The 16875-nt window shown below is 37.4% G+C and overlaps 3 protein-coding genes across 4 annotated transcripts; 1 reads left to right on the forward strand and 2 right to left on the reverse strand.

The window, feature by feature from the left end:
- Nucleotides 1-666: 666 nt before the first annotated feature.
- Nucleotides 667-4168, reverse strand: LOC9329502 (paramyosin). 2 transcript variants are annotated; one of them, XM_021015310.1, is made up of 6 exons: nucleotides 2467-3873; nucleotides 2308-2384; nucleotides 1794-1905; nucleotides 1548-1664; nucleotides 869-1226; nucleotides 667-753 (listed from the first exon to the last, which is right to left on the reverse strand). In XM_021015310.1, the coding sequence occupies exons 1-5, from the start codon at nucleotides 3871-3873 to the stop codon at nucleotides 876-878; spliced, it is 2064 nt and encodes a 687-aa protein (XP_020870969.1). In that variant the 3' UTR covers nucleotides 667-753; nucleotides 869-875. The 2 variants fall into 2 exon arrangements, with proteins under 2 accessions (XP_020870969.1, XP_020870968.1); XM_021015309.1 differs by having other exon boundaries at nucleotides 671-1226; nucleotides 2467-4168.
- Nucleotides 4169-6444: 2276 nt separating this feature from the next.
- Nucleotides 6445-9089, forward strand: LOC9326768 (E3 ubiquitin-protein ligase RGLG5). Its single transcript, XM_002890660.2, has 10 exons — nucleotides 6445-6559; nucleotides 6815-7086; nucleotides 7174-7258; nucleotides 7354-7494; nucleotides 7592-7705; nucleotides 7782-7879; nucleotides 7941-8020; nucleotides 8099-8332; nucleotides 8431-8578; nucleotides 8661-9089. Exons 2-10 carry the CDS (start codon nucleotides 6859-6861, stop codon nucleotides 8796-8798), a joined length of 1266 nt encoding a protein of 421 aa, XP_002890706.1. The 5' UTR covers nucleotides 6445-6559; nucleotides 6815-6858; the 3' UTR covers nucleotides 8799-9089.
- A 10-nt stretch (nucleotides 9090-9099) lies between these two features.
- LOC9326769 (cytochrome P450 86B1) lies at nucleotides 9100-10958 on the reverse strand. The gene has a single exon (XM_002893397.2). The coding sequence runs from the start codon at nucleotides 10833-10835 to the stop codon at nucleotides 9267-9269; it is 1569 nt and encodes a 522-aa protein (XP_002893443.1). The 5' UTR covers nucleotides 10836-10958; the 3' UTR covers nucleotides 9100-9266.
- Nucleotides 10959-16875: the final 5917 nt, after the last annotated feature.

Below are 16875 nucleotides of genomic sequence, written 5' to 3' on the forward strand. Positions count from 1 at the left end.
TTGAAACGTATATGGTAACTTATCTACCATTCTGCAACCTGGATTCTTTTCCATTCTAGACGTGGTCATTTGGGAAACTTGTGTAGAAAAATATAAATAAAAATTTAAATCTATAAATGATTTTTTTACTATTATAATAAACTACTGTATAAAAAACCTATAATATTAACTATTAAATGTCTTAAACTTTTTTTTTAATAAGAAATAGTTATTTATTATATATGGTGCTCTATTTTGAAAATTAAATAGTTATTTGTACGTTGGAAAAAAGTAAATAAGTTAAGAAGTTATGCAGTCAACCATAGCTAAGAAACTGAGAAACATTAAAATATGATTTTAGATTGGATAACTATTTAAGGTTTTCAACCTTTGGTGGTTCATCTTAAAAATAGGTGTTATTCGCTAAGTATACATTTTAGCTCACTGAATATGCTCTGAGGAGTGAGTTTTTAAAAGGCTACACGTACTTTTATCAAAAAAATATACAAGTACTTAAACTCGTAGAAGAGCAAGCAATACAATCTACATGGACCTCTCTGATTTTGTACAAAATTTTATGATCTTATATCAAATTAATAATGACGTTGACAAAAACAGAAAAAAAAGCCAGTTAGGCTAAGGACGTGTAAAACATCATTTGAGCCATAGCACTCTAAGATTTTGAGCAAAAAAGATTGTAAGTTTCATATTTTATTGATCACTGTTGGGTGTGGGAAACACCCTACTTTTCGCCAAGCCTCCAAATTAAACTTCCTTTACTCAAACATTACAACATGAAAACATGTTAAAGCTTTGAAAAACTTTTTTCAAGTGGTATATACACAAAAATCAAATACAAATACAGAGAGTATGGTATTGGTATCAGTACCGGTTTCTCATAGTAGAGGTTCAGCGAGTTCCATCTCGTTCGCACTTTCTTGTCCTGACTCAATTCTTCGACCTCCCACAAAATCAATCCCGAGAAGTTGCCATGGCCAACACGCATATCTAGCTCTGTTTGAAGTATTCATATCCCGATGGGTTTCTAATTCTTCAACTTTACGGTTTAGCTCTTGGATTCTTTCCCTCAACTTAGTCGCCCTATTGTCTGCGAGTCTCAGAGACCTCTCTGCTGCATCCCTTGCACCCATGGCTGCAGCAGCCGTCTCTTCCTTAAACTTTAGTTTCTTTTCTGATTCCATAATTGCTTGCTTTGCCTCTTCAAGTTCTTCTTTTAGCACATAAAGCTGAACAAACAAAGCCAATAAGAGTTAAGACTATCATCATTCCTTAGTTTCTAGGAAATGCGTACCTAGAAGAATATCCTTCATTCACTTCACAAAGAACCATCATAGAGAACTACCCTCAGTGCAATTCCTAATCCCAGAACCTAATACCCCAACTCATTCTCCCCTAAACGTCTCTTTAACTTGTTAGCTCTCTAGCTAACTGACTCAACACTAGTTGCTAAGCTTGTCAACATACCTATAAGCCATTACAGACCACCTAGGGTAATTACAAAGCTCCTGGCCTCCTGCACTAGACTAACCCAAAGACTTATCACGCACCTGTGATGTGAAGTCTTGTTCAACAGCTCCACCAGCAGCAGCCTCCTGCTCAGCTGCTACTTTCCATCTTGTTATTTCTTCTTCAGCAGCAGCAATGTCAGTCATAAGCCCTTCAACCTATTATCCCAAGGAACCAAAATTTAAACAAACTCTTGCGTCAGAGTGTTACATACTTTGTCATATAATGACATATGATGAACGAGATAATCAGCTGTCACAGCAATAGCAAAGCAAAAATTCACTCACGTTTTCGTTTGCAATCCTCTCCTTTTCTTTAAGTTCTTCTATTTGGCGCATTCTCTGGTTAAGCTCCTTTGTCTGAGTGTCCAATTGTTTTCTAAGAGAACTAGTCTCTTCCCTGATAGATATACGCAAAAACAAGTGGTCAGCATAAGTTGCGCCAACAAAAGCAAGAAAATGATCACTACGGACGGCAAACTACACTGGACAACTAGGAGTATCACATTAAAAAAAATGCATTACACAAGAAATGACATAGATGCATTTAAAACAGTTACTTTCATTGGGTTTCATTAAACATCAAGTACGATGTCGCAAGCACATGTGGAAGTTAAGTTCCCAATAGAAAGCTGTTTGGAATCATATTCCTACTATTTAAATTTGATTGAATAATGACACTGCCTCATAGTTCCTTGGCCACCCGATGCTATGAGGTAAAACTAAGCATTTACTTTCCCAGTGAATGTCCTCTTTCAAAATTATAAGATATAAAGACGGAGTTCTGTATTAGAGAGCCTGCCTTGATTCTTCCAATAAGTGCTGCAGTTCGACAATCTCAAGCTGAGATGCCTTGACAATATTCTCCAATGTGCTGGCCTACATTCCAATGTACAGACATCATAAGGTACCCGAACGAATGACATTCATAAAACATAATAGGAACTAAAGGAACACACACCAGGGAGTATATTTCGTTGTCTTCTGTACTATGGTCATCAGTATTATCACTACGAGAGTCCTGAACCTTCCCATCCTTTAAGAGTTTAGCGAATTTAGAATCAGTACCAGCATCCCTCAAACCATTCTCTGCAGCTTGAAACAATTCTCTTTTTTGGGCTGGCTGCTCTCCTATCATCCTTTTGGACAAAGCGCTCCTCAGTAAAGTACCAATATGTTCCTTCTCCTTAACTAATAGACCCAAAGTTTCATTCAAATTCTTCAGTTCATGGCTCTTCTCTTCCACCAAACTCTGTGTTTTCCCAGAAACCACCTTGGTCAGTTCAAAGATGGATTCCATACCTGCTAATGAAGCTCGAATGTTCTCCTCCATCTCTGTCTCTTGAGGCATAAAGAAAGATTCAGACAAATCTGACTGTTCTGAACTATTTCCGTCAACTATCCTTACAACCTCGTAAAGCTGGTCATGAATCCTTGACACAAGATTCAGCTGATCCATCAACAAGGGACGCTGAGCAACCATCTTCAGTTCCATAGTCTTCAACTTCCCATCATACTCATCAACTAACCCTTTCAGCTCCACAACCTCACCTTCCAGCACACTTACCTTCTCTAAATTACCTTTCTCAAGTTCAGCAATCCTCTTCTCTTTCTCACTCACACTCCTCTCTAAATCATCAACAATCGACGCCTTCTCTGCAACCTCTAATCTTAAATTACTGATCGCAGATTCCAGCTGAGAAACTTCAATAGCTATCTCGTAATTCCGTTGGTCCATCTGCTCTCTAGCTTCATTTCTGGACTTGGCAGTCGTATCAATCTGCCTAACAAGCTCTTCCACAATTTCATTAGTACGCTTAATAACTCCATAAGCTACAGAAGCCAGACCTGTGTATTTCTGAGACTTAGGAAGACCTCCATTTGAAAAATTCTTAAAGCTGCTAACTTTACCAGATATCTTCTCAATCCCAGAAACCAACATATGCGAGGAATTCTCAATCTCTGCTTTTAAACCATCTCTAGATCTCACAGCATCATCAAGTTTCTTCGACATCTCATCCTGCTGCTTAATCAAATCATCCTTACCTTTATTAACATTCTCAAGCTCCTTTGTTAGACTCTCCTTCTCCTTCAATGCTTCATCTCTTTCTCTCTTAGACTCGTCACGCTTCTTGATTGCCTCGTGAGCAAGAGATTTTAACCGATTGAAGGAAACCTGAAGCTCCGATTTCGAAGTCTCAGCCGCTTCACGAGCTTTCTTCTCTCGATCTAGCTCCGCGATAAGCTCCGTTATCTTCTCCTCAGATGCTTCTTCCCGGGGAGAATCCTTTAAAACAACAGGCGCTGGTTCATCGGACTCGACATCGCTGAGGACAGCATCGGCGTCCTCATCGGGTCCGTTAGCCATCTCACCGTCGATCAGTGAAGACGATTTAGCCTTCTCTCCGATCTAGATATTTGTAGTTTATAACAGTAGCGTGCAAGGGATTGACGCAATTGCTTCGCCAAGGAGGCACAATTGGAAGGTTGAGAATAAAAACTTCTACCAAATAGCCGTATCTAATCTGATCGTAGAATGGAGAATTCCGAGAGGGGTATTTTGGAGTTAGGTGAAACAAGAGACGATCTTCTACGGCGGAGGAACTTCAAATTCTACGGCGAAGAGGACAGAAGAAAGCAATCTCGTCGAGGTCGGGTTGGTTTTAATTTTAATTAATTTTATTTAGACTTGGTAGGCTTACTTTGTATCTTTTATTTGTTAGGCCCAACTCCGTCAAAAGTTAAGGCCCGTTTCATTTTTCATTTCATTTATGGGAATATTATCAATTTAGGCATTTGTTGGCCCAAAACTTCTGAAAAAGGAACCATTACCTATACTTACATTTATAAGTATTTATAAATTTGGGGTAATGACTATTTTCTCCTTGTCTCTCTTCCTCAGTTTTCTCTCCACCACCAACACCATCTTTGAGGTCTGAGAACAACAATTGCTTCTCACCGTCTCTCTTTTCCGACCACAACCATTGCTTCTCACCGACGTGTTCGCTCTGTCTCCGTCTCTTTCTCCTTCAAATCCATCAACGTACGTCTCCTTTAGATTCTCTGACTCACGATATGTCTTCGCCACTAATACGATATCTTCCGATTAGCCCAATGAATTCAATTAATCAAGTCTTGAATAAAGGAAACTAAACCCTATGGGGATAGTGTGTTTAGTAAACCCAAGGGCTCCAATAATAGAGATTGATTGAATCAAAACTAAATTTGAAAATTACTTTTACAGATTCATAAAAAGTTTTGAGTTTTTAATCTCCCTTGACAAAGCAAAACTCACGGAGAGAGAGAGAGAGAGATTGGTTGAATAGATGAGAATTGAATCTGGGGAGAACTTGAATTTGTTGATGAGAAGGTGACGCATGCACTTGGCGTCGTTGATGCAGCCTTTGAGCTCGTGGTGAGAGAAACGATACCATAGATGACGGCTCTCTTCCTGCCATGAGGGTGAGGTAGCTGACCGGGAGGCGCGTGGATTTGGGTCGGCGGAGAAGAGGCGGAGGAAGGTGGAGGTGGAAGGGCGGTGCGAGGGTCTGAATTTTGTCGTTCCCCTACGCTCAAACCGTCGTTGTCATCGTCGTTGTCACCGGATCTCATTTTCTTCATCACCATCTCATTTGCAGTGTCGACTCCTCATCGCCAACGAATCTCATCATCGTCACCATCAACTCGTTTGCAATGTCGTTTCCTCATGGCCACCGAATCTCATCATCGTCACCACCAACTCGTTTGCAGTGTCTTCATCTTAGTCTCATCTCTTCATCGTTAGCGGATTTTGATTTGAAAATCGCAAAAAAAATTGACTTCGGGCAACGGAGAGAGAGAAAATCAATTTTGATGCCTAAAAACACAATGCGTGGCAGATGTACCGAAATTGATAATTTTAGCTCAAAAAAAGCCCAACCCGATAATTTATTCTTTCATTTATACAATTTACAAGTGGAAATAAGAGGTTTTCCGTCTATAGGATCGACTTACAACCCTTGTTCAAAAACGCGGCCAAGGCGGCCGATTACGCGGCGGCTAGTCGCTCGGCGGCAAGGAACCGACAGGATTAGAGTAAAATCGGATCAAAAATCGGAAATCTTGAAAAAACTTGATTTTTTGTTCTTTTGAAGGTTGAAAATCATAGATATTTGATGGATCTAGCATATCTATCAAGAAACAATAGAAGAAAACAAAAAGAAATGATGAAAAGTGAAAAAAATCAAGTGACGCGGATTTAGGGTTGCAGATCTGATTTTTCAGAGGTAGAAGACAAGGGTAGTTTGGTAATTTTATTAAACCTAAAATAAATAAAATAGACATAAATGCAATTGGCGTTGCTCAAACTCGTCACCAAGATGTGACCAAACTCGCTAATAACCACTAGACCAACTTGCCTTATTGATTTAGATACACAAGAATAATATATATACAATATATTAAGTAAAAATATAAAAAAAACTAATCCCGATTAATCCCCGTTTAATCTTCGATTTTTCGGCTAGACGCTAGGCCCAGCTCGAGCGCCCGACTAGCGCCTAACGATTTTTTAAACATGGCTTACAACCATGTAAGTTGTAACACTATCTTGGTCCGCCGCCAATTGGGACAACGAAGTCCCAGTTTTTTTTTGATCAAACGTATGACATCTACCATTAAACACACAAAAATGTTTACAAAACAAATGATGGCACGTAGTCACGTACACAAAAAACATGTATAGGTGACAAAGTACTACTCGCGCTAACGGATCGGAACGGTTACCTTTATACAAATATCTTCTATAGTGTATACTTTGCTATATGGATTATCTTCTTACAACTTTTATTTAAAAAATTACAATTTATATACCACACGATGTAAATAAGATAACATCAAATCTTCTATATCTTAACTAATAAATCATGTAATTACAGATTTGCTTAGGTCAGTAACTGATAAATCATTCCCGAAAAACAAAAAAAAATCTGGAGTTATATATATATATATTCTAAATTAAGTTTCAGATGAATCGTTGAGCATATTCACCGTACGCAGACAAAACTCGATTCCAGGTATCATCATGAATTCACGATCTCTTCTTTTCGACGATCCGAATTGCAAAAAAAGTTGGAATTTTTATCGTTTTCTGCTTCTTTCAATACCGACGCAGACGCTTCAGTCTCCAAAATCGATTCTTTTACGATTTTTATAATGATCTTAGTATAATAATGTGTATCAAAACAAGAACTTTACTGATTTAAACAATGTCAAAAGTAGAAGAAACTTCATCAGATCGATAATTCTCCAGCAAAATTGTAACTTTGCAGGCAATCGTGTCTGTTCACATAGTTCCGAGTTTAGTTAATCTCTAATGGGAAGTAGCAGTTCGAAACGCTCGAGCAGGAGAAACAGTCAAAGATATTCTCAAAGTGCATCTTCTTCTTACGGACACAGTCCTCACCAAAACATCCATCACTACACAGTACCGGCTCCTGTTTCATCATACAGTTCTGGGTTTCAGGCGCCTTTTCTTCCGCAAAAGAATCAAGGCAAGAAGAAGTTTTCACAGATCGGTGATTACTACCGTTCCATTGATGAGGTACACTACTTTTGGTCGTGTTTATGAGATTCTTGTGAGTTCTTGTGTTTGTTGGTTCTGTTTCTTGAATGTTCTTGGTTTTTATAGGTTACGGGTGCTCTTTCTCATGCTGGTTTGGAGTCATCGAATTTGATTGTTGGTATTGATGTCACTAAGAGCAATGAGTGGACAGGTGAAAAGTTTGAACTTTTATTATGTATGTAAAGCAATTGTGTTTGAAGTTGAAGGTTTTAATAGTAATGCTGATGGGTTTGGTTTTGAATTTAGGAGCGAGCTCATTTAACAGGCAAAGCTTGCATTACATTGGAACAACTCCAAACCCGTACCAGCAAGCGATTTCTATTATCGGAAAGACTTTATCCGCTTTCGATGAGGATAATTTGATCCCTTGTTATGGTTTTGGAGATGGTAATGTCTGCAAAACAAAGTCTTGTTAGTCTTTCTGTATTAAGAGAAATGTTCATTTAATTGTTTGTGTGTGGGTTTGTATGTTTGATTTTTGCAGCTACAACACATGATCAGAATGTCTTCAGTTTCTATCCGGATGATACATTCTGTAATGGGTTTGAAGATGTCCTTTCACGTTACAGAGAGATTGTTCCTCAGCTGCATCTTGCAGGTTGAGATTGATAAAACTCTTTTTCTGTTTGTGTGTGTTTGTTCTGTTACCTGATCTTTGGTTGCTTCTGTCACAGGGCCGACTTCTTTTGCACCCATCATCGAAAGGGCCATGACAATTGTGGAAGAAAGTGGAGGGCAGTACCATGTTCTTCTCATAATTGCTGATGGACAGGTAAACAAAGATTTGGGTTTTGCTACATTCATGATCCCACATTGATCTTTATAAATGTCAGGTGACAAGAAGTGTTGATACCTATCAAGGCGGCCTCAGCTCACAAGAACAAAAGACCATTGATGCAATTGTTAGAGCTAGGTAAATATATCTCTATTTTGTTAAAATCGAATCTTATAATAATAACCTATGTGCTCTAACTTGTGTTGCAAATCGCAGTGCATATCCTCTATCAATAGTTTTGGTTGGTGTTGGAGATGGTCCTTGGGATACAATGAGACAGTTTGATGATAACATCCCTGCTCGTGCTTTTGACAATTTTCAATTTGTGAATTTCACGGAGATTATGGCAAAGAACATTGATCCTGGAAGAAAAGAAGCAGAATTTGCACTGTCCGCCTTGATGGAGGTCCCGTCTCAGTATAAGGCCACCCTCGAGCTCGGCTTACTCGGGTAAATTTCTTGATATTAATTAAGGGTATACTGTAACCTCTGTAACAATGAAACTATCTTTTATAACGAGTAAAATGCTCTTGTTTCCAAATTTGCAGAAGAAGAACTGGAAAGTCTCCAAACAAGATTGCTCTTCCACCACCAATCAGTGCTACTAATCCATTTCTAAACAACAGCTCGAAAACGTCCTGGTCAAGCACTGTTGCCACTGCACCGCCTTTATCAGCTGCCAGTAAAGAGAGAGAGGTTTGTATATTTGACTTAAATCCATAAAGTAAACGGGCAATAGTCAATCATTAAGTAACCATCATTTTCACATCAATTTCAGAATTGTCCGATCTGTCTGGTTAATACAAAGAACACGGCATTCAATTGTGGCCATCAGACTTGCCATGAATGTGGACAAGACATTGATAAGTGTCCCATTTGCCGTACCACTATCGCAGTTCGTATCAAGCTCTATTGAGAATGATTATCTTCAACAGATCATCGATCTACCTCGAGGTGAACAATACCCGTTAATTTTTCTGAGGGCTTCACCATTGTTTCGATCTCTAGGAGAAAAAAAGATTTTAGTGGTTTTCCATCTATTCTTTCTGTACATAATTTATTTGGGTTTTCGCATTCTCACTGCACTTTGTGTTGCATTTGGATTGAACACAAAGTGCAGTGAATTAGCTTTTAGAGCTTTTTTTTTAATAGACATTTCATGTACATACAATTCGTGTTACTCTCATCTGTCCATTGCTTGAAGTAACTAGTAGTGGTGCACATAAAATCCAAACCGAATTAGTTAAAATAGTGTTTTTAGTTAAACATATCCCACAACAGATTTTGATACTAATAATATATAGATTATCGGTTAACATCAATTATTTACTAGTACTATTTTGTTATTGCGAAACCGAATCGATATTTTTCAAACCGAACTACCTTACCAGTCGCGGGGCTGGAGCATAACACGCATACCGTTCTTCATGTACAATGTGGTGGTGAGCTTGGGAACAATCTCTTGTCCGTGGACAACTCTAACCGAATACCTCATCAAGATTGCTGCAGCCACCATTTTCATCTGTGTATACGCAAAATTCTTCCCAACACACAGCCTTGGACCTCCGTTGAACACAACATACTTGAACTGATCTCCGCTCACAATTCTTCCTTTTTTGATCCATCTCTCTGGTTTGAAGTCTTCCCAGTCTTTTCCCCAAATCGATTCTATTCTCCCCATCGAGTAGACCGAGTAGTGAATCCTAGCGCCTTTCTTCACCCTTGTCCCATCGGGCAACACATCATCTTCTAAAGCTTGTTTCATCTCCATTGGCACCGAAGGGTAAAGCCTCAGTGACTCTGTTAAAGCAGCTTGCAGATACACCATTTCCCTGAGCTCTTCAGCCTCAAACTGATCCTCGGTTTCTTGTGTTGTAAGTTTCCCTTTAATCTCTCTGATTTCGCTTAGGATTCTCTTCTCGACTTCAGGATGTTTCTGAACTAGCCAGAAGAACCACGAGAGGGCCACTGATGTAGTGTCTCGGCCCGCGATTATGAAACTTGTGCAGAACTCTCTGAAGTACTTGTCTGAAAAGTAGTTTCCTCTAGCGGTACCTTCTTCTTTCTCGTACTCTCTCTGCATAAGGCGTGACAAGAGATCAGCGTAATCGTTCAAGTTCCCGAGTTTCCTCATCTTGTTCCTCCTCTCTCTCACTGTCTTATTAGCAAACGCGTGAACGATTCTAACCGCTTTCTTCAGCTTTCTCTCATACCCAATCCCTAAAAACCTCATTGGCTTCCACACAAAAGGAGGTACCAGAAACCTTGCAAGTGTATACTCCGTAGCTTCCTCAAAAGCCTTAGCGAAAGGAATCTCCGGTAAATCGGTCTCTAACGATCCTGGATAGACACCAAAGGCCGAGATACATATGTTATCAAAGGTAAAACGCAGGAGAAAATCTTGTAGATCAAAGACTCTCTTAGAAGTAGACAAGTTCTCCATCAGCGGCACCAGCTTCTGGTCCACCAGATCTCTCATCGTAGTAAACGTGTGATCCAAGAAACGAGAAGAGTGCATCTCGGTTTTAGCCACACGTCTCTCTTCCTTCCAAAGCTCATCATCAGCGTTAAAGATCCCATCTTCAAGAAGATCACGAAACCTCTCTCTATAAAACGCACCCTTTGGATAGTTCTTGAAATTGGTTTTGAGAATGTGTTCGACGTTTGCAGGATCTGCGGTCATGATTCCGTAAGACCCACCGAACCAAATTCCTCTGTAATGAAAAGTCCCACCAGCTCTGACCACGCCTCTGGTGCACCAACCAAACAGATCGTGTTTGTTTAGGGCTAACATCGGTATGATTCCCAACACTGGCCACATCACTGGCCCACCTTTGCTCACTAACTTTTCACGCAAGTAACTTAGAAGAAAAAGCCCTACTAGAGCTAAAGCCACGTCCGATAACCTCAAATGAGTGTATACCCATACTACCGCAGAAATCAACACGTTCATCTCCGTCACCACAGATTTTTTTCAGTAGATAGTGAAAAAAAACACTTAACGATTAAGCTTTTGGATGAGTTGCAAATGTAGAATTATGAAGGCAAGGGTAATAAATAACCAAGTAAGGAGATACCAATGTTATTAAATGATCACACCAACTTCATTAGACCCTAATAAACTGTATTAACTATTCGGCTATATAGTTTTACTGAATCAGGAATCATAATTATCATAGTGGGGTTAGCTTTAGCAGTGTACTGATTATATAGCTTGTACAAAAATGTTAAGAAAGTAATGTGTTTCACGGAAATATACACTTTGGCTGATTACATAAACTATCCTAAAATGTATCACGCAATGTTAAAAAAATGTTTTTGGTTTCACGTATGATATTTTATTTTGTTAAAACATTCTTATCTTAGAATTGGAATCTATCTGGCCGGCTTTAACTCCCAACCACTTAAATACTACAAGAAGAATATTGGTCTTCCGTAGCGTTCGAATAACGCTATCTAATTATATTATAGCGTTTTAACAAGCGTTTTATCATCGCCCGTCATAATAGATCGAAAACGTAATATAGCGGATTTTCTTTGTACTGTCGTACTGTTAGTTATTATAGTGCATTCTTTGCTGCAATATTAGATTTTACAATACACTTCAATTTTGTTATTGATGATATTATTCAAAGCGTAGGGTGAATTAAGGGTCGTCGTCTATTCTCGGCAAAAATTTCATCAATGATGTAATTAACTTTGGACGCGAGCGGAAAAAAAGAGCTACAACTTAATAGGATTAATAATCATTAATAGTGGTCATTACGAAGGTATTAGACATGAATTATGGCCATCTTTCCTTACCTCTCTTATACATAGCGATTGCTTTTTTTCTTATTGAGTTGATTAAAAATATACTCTAACAACGTTGTAAGCTATTGTTCTGTAAGAACGTATAACTTTTGTTTATGGGAAACAATGAAGATTAAAAGAGTAGAAATTGAACTTATTCGAGGAAATAAATTTTGTAGCAGATTATGATTTGAGAATATTAGATAGCACGTGGTTACTATCCCTATTCTTTTCTATATATCTAATTTTTTTCCAGCAAATTGGTAAAATCTAACGGTCGGGTGAATAGATGAATTATGAAATGACCCATTGGTGAAGTCCAATTATTTATGGGTTAGAAGAATAGCTAAATATAATTTTGGGTGGTAATTGACAAAATTCTTTGAAAGTAGAATTAAGAATTTTATGTCATATTATCCATCAATCGATTTCATCCGAGATGCTAAGGAATTAACTTCTTACCAATTGTTAAAGTTTCATGGGCGAAAGATTTCATACTGAAAAGTATTGGAGCAATTGGCAATTGGTTTTGAATTGGAAACCTATAAAACTTAATATCAATTATCTTGCTTAACTAATTTAAATTCAGCACTCCACTTTACTCCAATGGATTACATCATTCTTTTATTTTCTCCAATCCTTGAAAAAATATATGAGCTGGTATTATGAGCTATGCCAAGTGGGCTTACTCTACCAATAGGTTGGACCAACCTATTTGTCACGATATTTTCGGTCATTGCTTTGTTCCCACACAACACAAGTGACGGCTTAATTCTCCTAAATTATTTTCTCTATCGATTTCCAATCATCCAATTCATAAATCATAAATGTGGCATTGTAGCGGTGATATTTTTGATTCAGTATATGTCGTCTTTTGTAAATCTATTTTGCGTATTTCTTGTCAATTCTTTTTTTACTTAAGAAATTAGTAGAAGTATTTTAAAAAGTTAATTGTCTTCTACGTTATGTAAAATTTGAGCAAAAAATTGGATTCTGTATCTTGTATGGAGTAAAATGATATGTGTTGTCAACTTGTCATAGGCTTTTTTTTAAAAATAAAATTGTTCAATTATTGTTTAGAAAGGAGTGGTTAGTTATATACTTTCAGATAGTTTGGGACAGTCATATTTAATTAGGAGTTAACTTTCAGCGGTTTATATCTGGATTAAAAATTCCATTATATATAACATAGTTTAATCTTTTGTCAAACGTATTTTTAATTGGATTATTCCTACTTGCCGACAGTCAACGCTCATATTAAATCTTAAATGAACGCATGGATATACTATTAGATACACCCAATGATCCAGAAATGTAGTGAGCAAACGTAGAGAACCAACTTCAAATTTAGAAGTTATTATTGATTTGTGAGGTCGTTAAACAGTAGGGTACTAATTAATTAGGATTAAACTTGATTTGTGAGGTTGTTAATCGAATAGACAGCACACACCACAAGTCAGTCCACAATGATGTCGTAGTTCACTAATATAAAATCTCTTTGTATGTATGCACGTAACGTATGGATATCTATAGATTTAAAACAAAACAAATATCTTTAGTTGTTTAACTATAGGCTTCTATATTTGTCACCTTCTACTTAACTTATCTGCAGCAATCGAGACGCACACACATGAATCCATTCCAACAGTATATTCGAACTTAGCCGATTCTCAAGTTTCTGGTCTGAGGTCGCAATCGGTAACCCATCCTCTCCACTAAGTTGTAAAACTACAAAAGAAGCCAAAGTTTGGGCCACTCGATCTTGGATTTTAAGAGAATGAAATTATTGATCGATGTAAGATTGATATCTTTAAATTCTAAAAAGGGAGTATATCATCATCATGATAAACGACTTTGTTTGTAATAAGACGAGACCAAGTTGGGCAACTTGCATGTCTACTTTTCATTCTCACGGTCACGTACACGTACAAAGAAAGGTATGTGCCAAGTTTGTCAACTTTTGTCACACAAGATATGTCTTGTCTGCTCATTCCATTTCCTTGTAAAATGTGTGATGGACAGTCTCATGTATTTGTCTTGACTAATTTTTTCTCATGTGACGGGATCTGGGACCATATATATTGCTCATCACGCTGTCCGATGTCTTGACAATCCCTCTCCTACTGAGCTTTAATTTTCTCTCTTGACCTATTACAAAGGCCCCAAAACTATGGATCAAAGAGTACTTTGAAAAAATTTTGTATGCTGCAGACTATGATAAAATATCATTAAAACTAGTAAAAGATAGTTTAACTGAATAATCTCGGTATTGTATACCCAATTAGTTGTAACGGCGACGTCCCTATAGCACTCGAGTACTATTGATTTGTTGACATTAAGTTTTTTTTCTTTGTAAATTAAGTAAGCAACTTGTTGAAGAAACAAAACTGTACTTGTTTGACCGAAAATAATAAAGAAAATGTAAACCTGTACTGGTATCATGCAATTTCTGTAACACTATTTACAGGTTGCATTTTCTGATCCGTTTTAATTTGTCATTTTTGGTTGGCTTTTCCAAGTATGTGTGTTTTTAATCTTCCCAAGTATTTTTCTTCCTTTGAATTTATTGAAAATTTGAAATTTCTTATTATATGCAAAAACTTATAATTCCAATTTTGTGGTCAACTTATGAAAAAGAGATGTTTCACTGTCCAAAATTGTTGGTTGCTTTGTGTATTCTCAATGAATGGACTACTACAGAGTACAGACTGTAAGTGATGGTGCCTTCAATAATCTAATCTTGTCCATTGCGATAAAAAGTTCGAGGCCTTTTGAAGATCCCATTTGTATTAAGGTAATGGCTAATGGCTTAATATCTTCAAGATCCCATTTTGTTTAAGGTAATGGCTAAACCAATTTATATAATAAAATTCATCAATCGTATCTAGAATCCTTGTTATATAGAATCAAAAGAATTTTATAGAAATTTAAAAAGTCACCTGCGAAGCAAAAAAAAAAAATGTACACATATGCAAGATCCGATGACATCTATATATACATTTTTGGAACACAATTAGCAAATAAATCCTGAAGTTGAGAAATATTTACAATGGCATGTCATTAGCACTAATTATTTAGATTTATTTTATTTAAGTAAAGATTTTTAAATGAAATTCATTTCTCATATATTTAGCAAAAGTCTCTACAAAATCTTTCCTTATCTATTTAAGTAAAGATTTTGAAATCAATATGTTCTCCACAATCTTTTAAAAAATCACGATTTAGTTAACTTCTGATTTTTATCTGCAAAATAAAAAAATAATAGTAACGAGTGATGTAAAAATCGAGAATGTTGATACTACAATTTCTTCTACTTTTTTTTTTTTTTCATATAATGAAAAATATTTTTTAGGGATATTTTCTCAAAACCTCTAAATAAAACAAAGGGTTTCAAAGGATAGCTTCTCTTTTGGCGGGTCGACCCGCAAACCCGCAATTCTCGACGGGCTTATCCGCATGAACCTGCAACCCGTTGAGGACCATCCCATAGTGGATAAAAATATTATTCAAAAAAAAAATAACAAATGATGTTTAATTCACGGGACGGGGTTATATGGTGCGACGAGTTTAGGTTGATATTAATATTAAACGATATACTACGGGTGAAATCCTTTTTTTTTTTTTGTCAACAGCTATATTAAATTGGCTCAAATGAGCAAATGTCGTGGTAAATTGTTTACATAGGTAATAAGTTGCGGCTGGGTACGAATATTACGTGCTAGTTTATCCGCTTTCACATTCGTATTTCGAGAAACTAAAGATAATGAGAATACGTCGAACTCTTCCTTGTCGCTCTGAATCGCCTCTAAGTATGTTGCGAACGCTGACCACTCTTGCGGGGAAGACACCATCTTCACCAGGTTTGAGCAGTCTGTAAAGAAAGCTACTTCTCTCTTGTCTTGGCCGATCATACATCTCATTGCCCAAATTAATGCTTCGACCTCTGTGTGAAGTGAGGTTAAGCTTCTTTGAAGATTAGCAGCTCCCATGTCTTGCGTTCCATCATTTGGGTTAGAACAAAACCAACCTACTCCGGAGAATCGATCACTCTCCTTCCAAGACCCATCTACATAACACTGAAACCCATTTCCAACCTGACTTTGCTCGTCAATCATGGAATGTGAATGTCCACTACCGAGTCTACAACGTCATCCGGTATTTCCACCTGAGCTAACTGCCAAGCTTGCTCTTCATTCTCTGCTAACCGCAAAATCTCTTCTGGACTTTGATCCACATTATTATAAATTTTATCATTTCGTGCTTTCCATAAATACCAAATTATCCATGGAAACGTAGCTTTATAAACATCCGATGATATTCGCCAAAATAAATAATCCATGTTTGCAAATAGTGAACCTGAGGGAAAAACTGCGGGGGGCGTTGGAATCTGTGATAAAGCCCATGTTTGGCGTGCAGGCGGACATTCAAAAAGGACATGGTTAATTGTCTCTTCAGTATCTCCACATCTGTCACAACCTACATCGCAATTAACCCCACGTTTTCGGAGGTTTGATGTAACCGAAACACATCCATTTAAAGCATGCCACATAAAATGCCTCAATTTAGGAGGACAATTTATCTTCCACGTAAATGCTTTTAGTGGTGTAATATCTGGTCCGAAACAACAGATAGAAGAATCCTTTGGATTATTAAGACGGGCTGTATGATACCCTGATTTAACTGTATATTTACCAGATTTTGTGAAATGCCATCCCATAACATCTGGGTTTGACAGCTTCCCCAGGGGTATAGTATTAATCAATTGAACATCTTCCGGATCCACAATAGCGTTTAAACTATCCATATTCCATTTGTCCTTGTATCGATAAGATTTTTAACTTGGAGTAAAGGTTCTGAAATTGAACCATTACTTTTTGCTGGTCTCGGGAATTGAGCTGGAATCCATGGGTCTTTCCATACTGAGATGGAGTCACCAGAACCAACTCTTTTAATTAGTCCTTTATTAACCAGAGATCTAGCTGAAACAATACTTCTCCATCCATAGGATGGAGAATATGATTTAATTGGATCCATTGGATCTGACTTCCTGTAGTACCTTCCTTTAAAGACCTTCGCAAAGAGGGAGTTAGGAACCATAATCAGCCGCCATAATTGCTTTGCTAGTAAAGCTGTATTATAGTCATCCATATTCCGGAATCCTATCCCTCCATCAGATTACTATGACACATTTTATCCCAAGC

Source organism: Arabidopsis lyrata (genome assembly GCF_000004255.2).
Source record: "Arabidopsis lyrata subsp. lyrata unplaced genomic scaffold ARALYscaffold_1, whole genome shotgun sequence".
NCBI lineage: Eukaryota > Viridiplantae > Streptophyta > Magnoliopsida > Brassicales > Brassicaceae > Arabidopsis > Arabidopsis lyrata.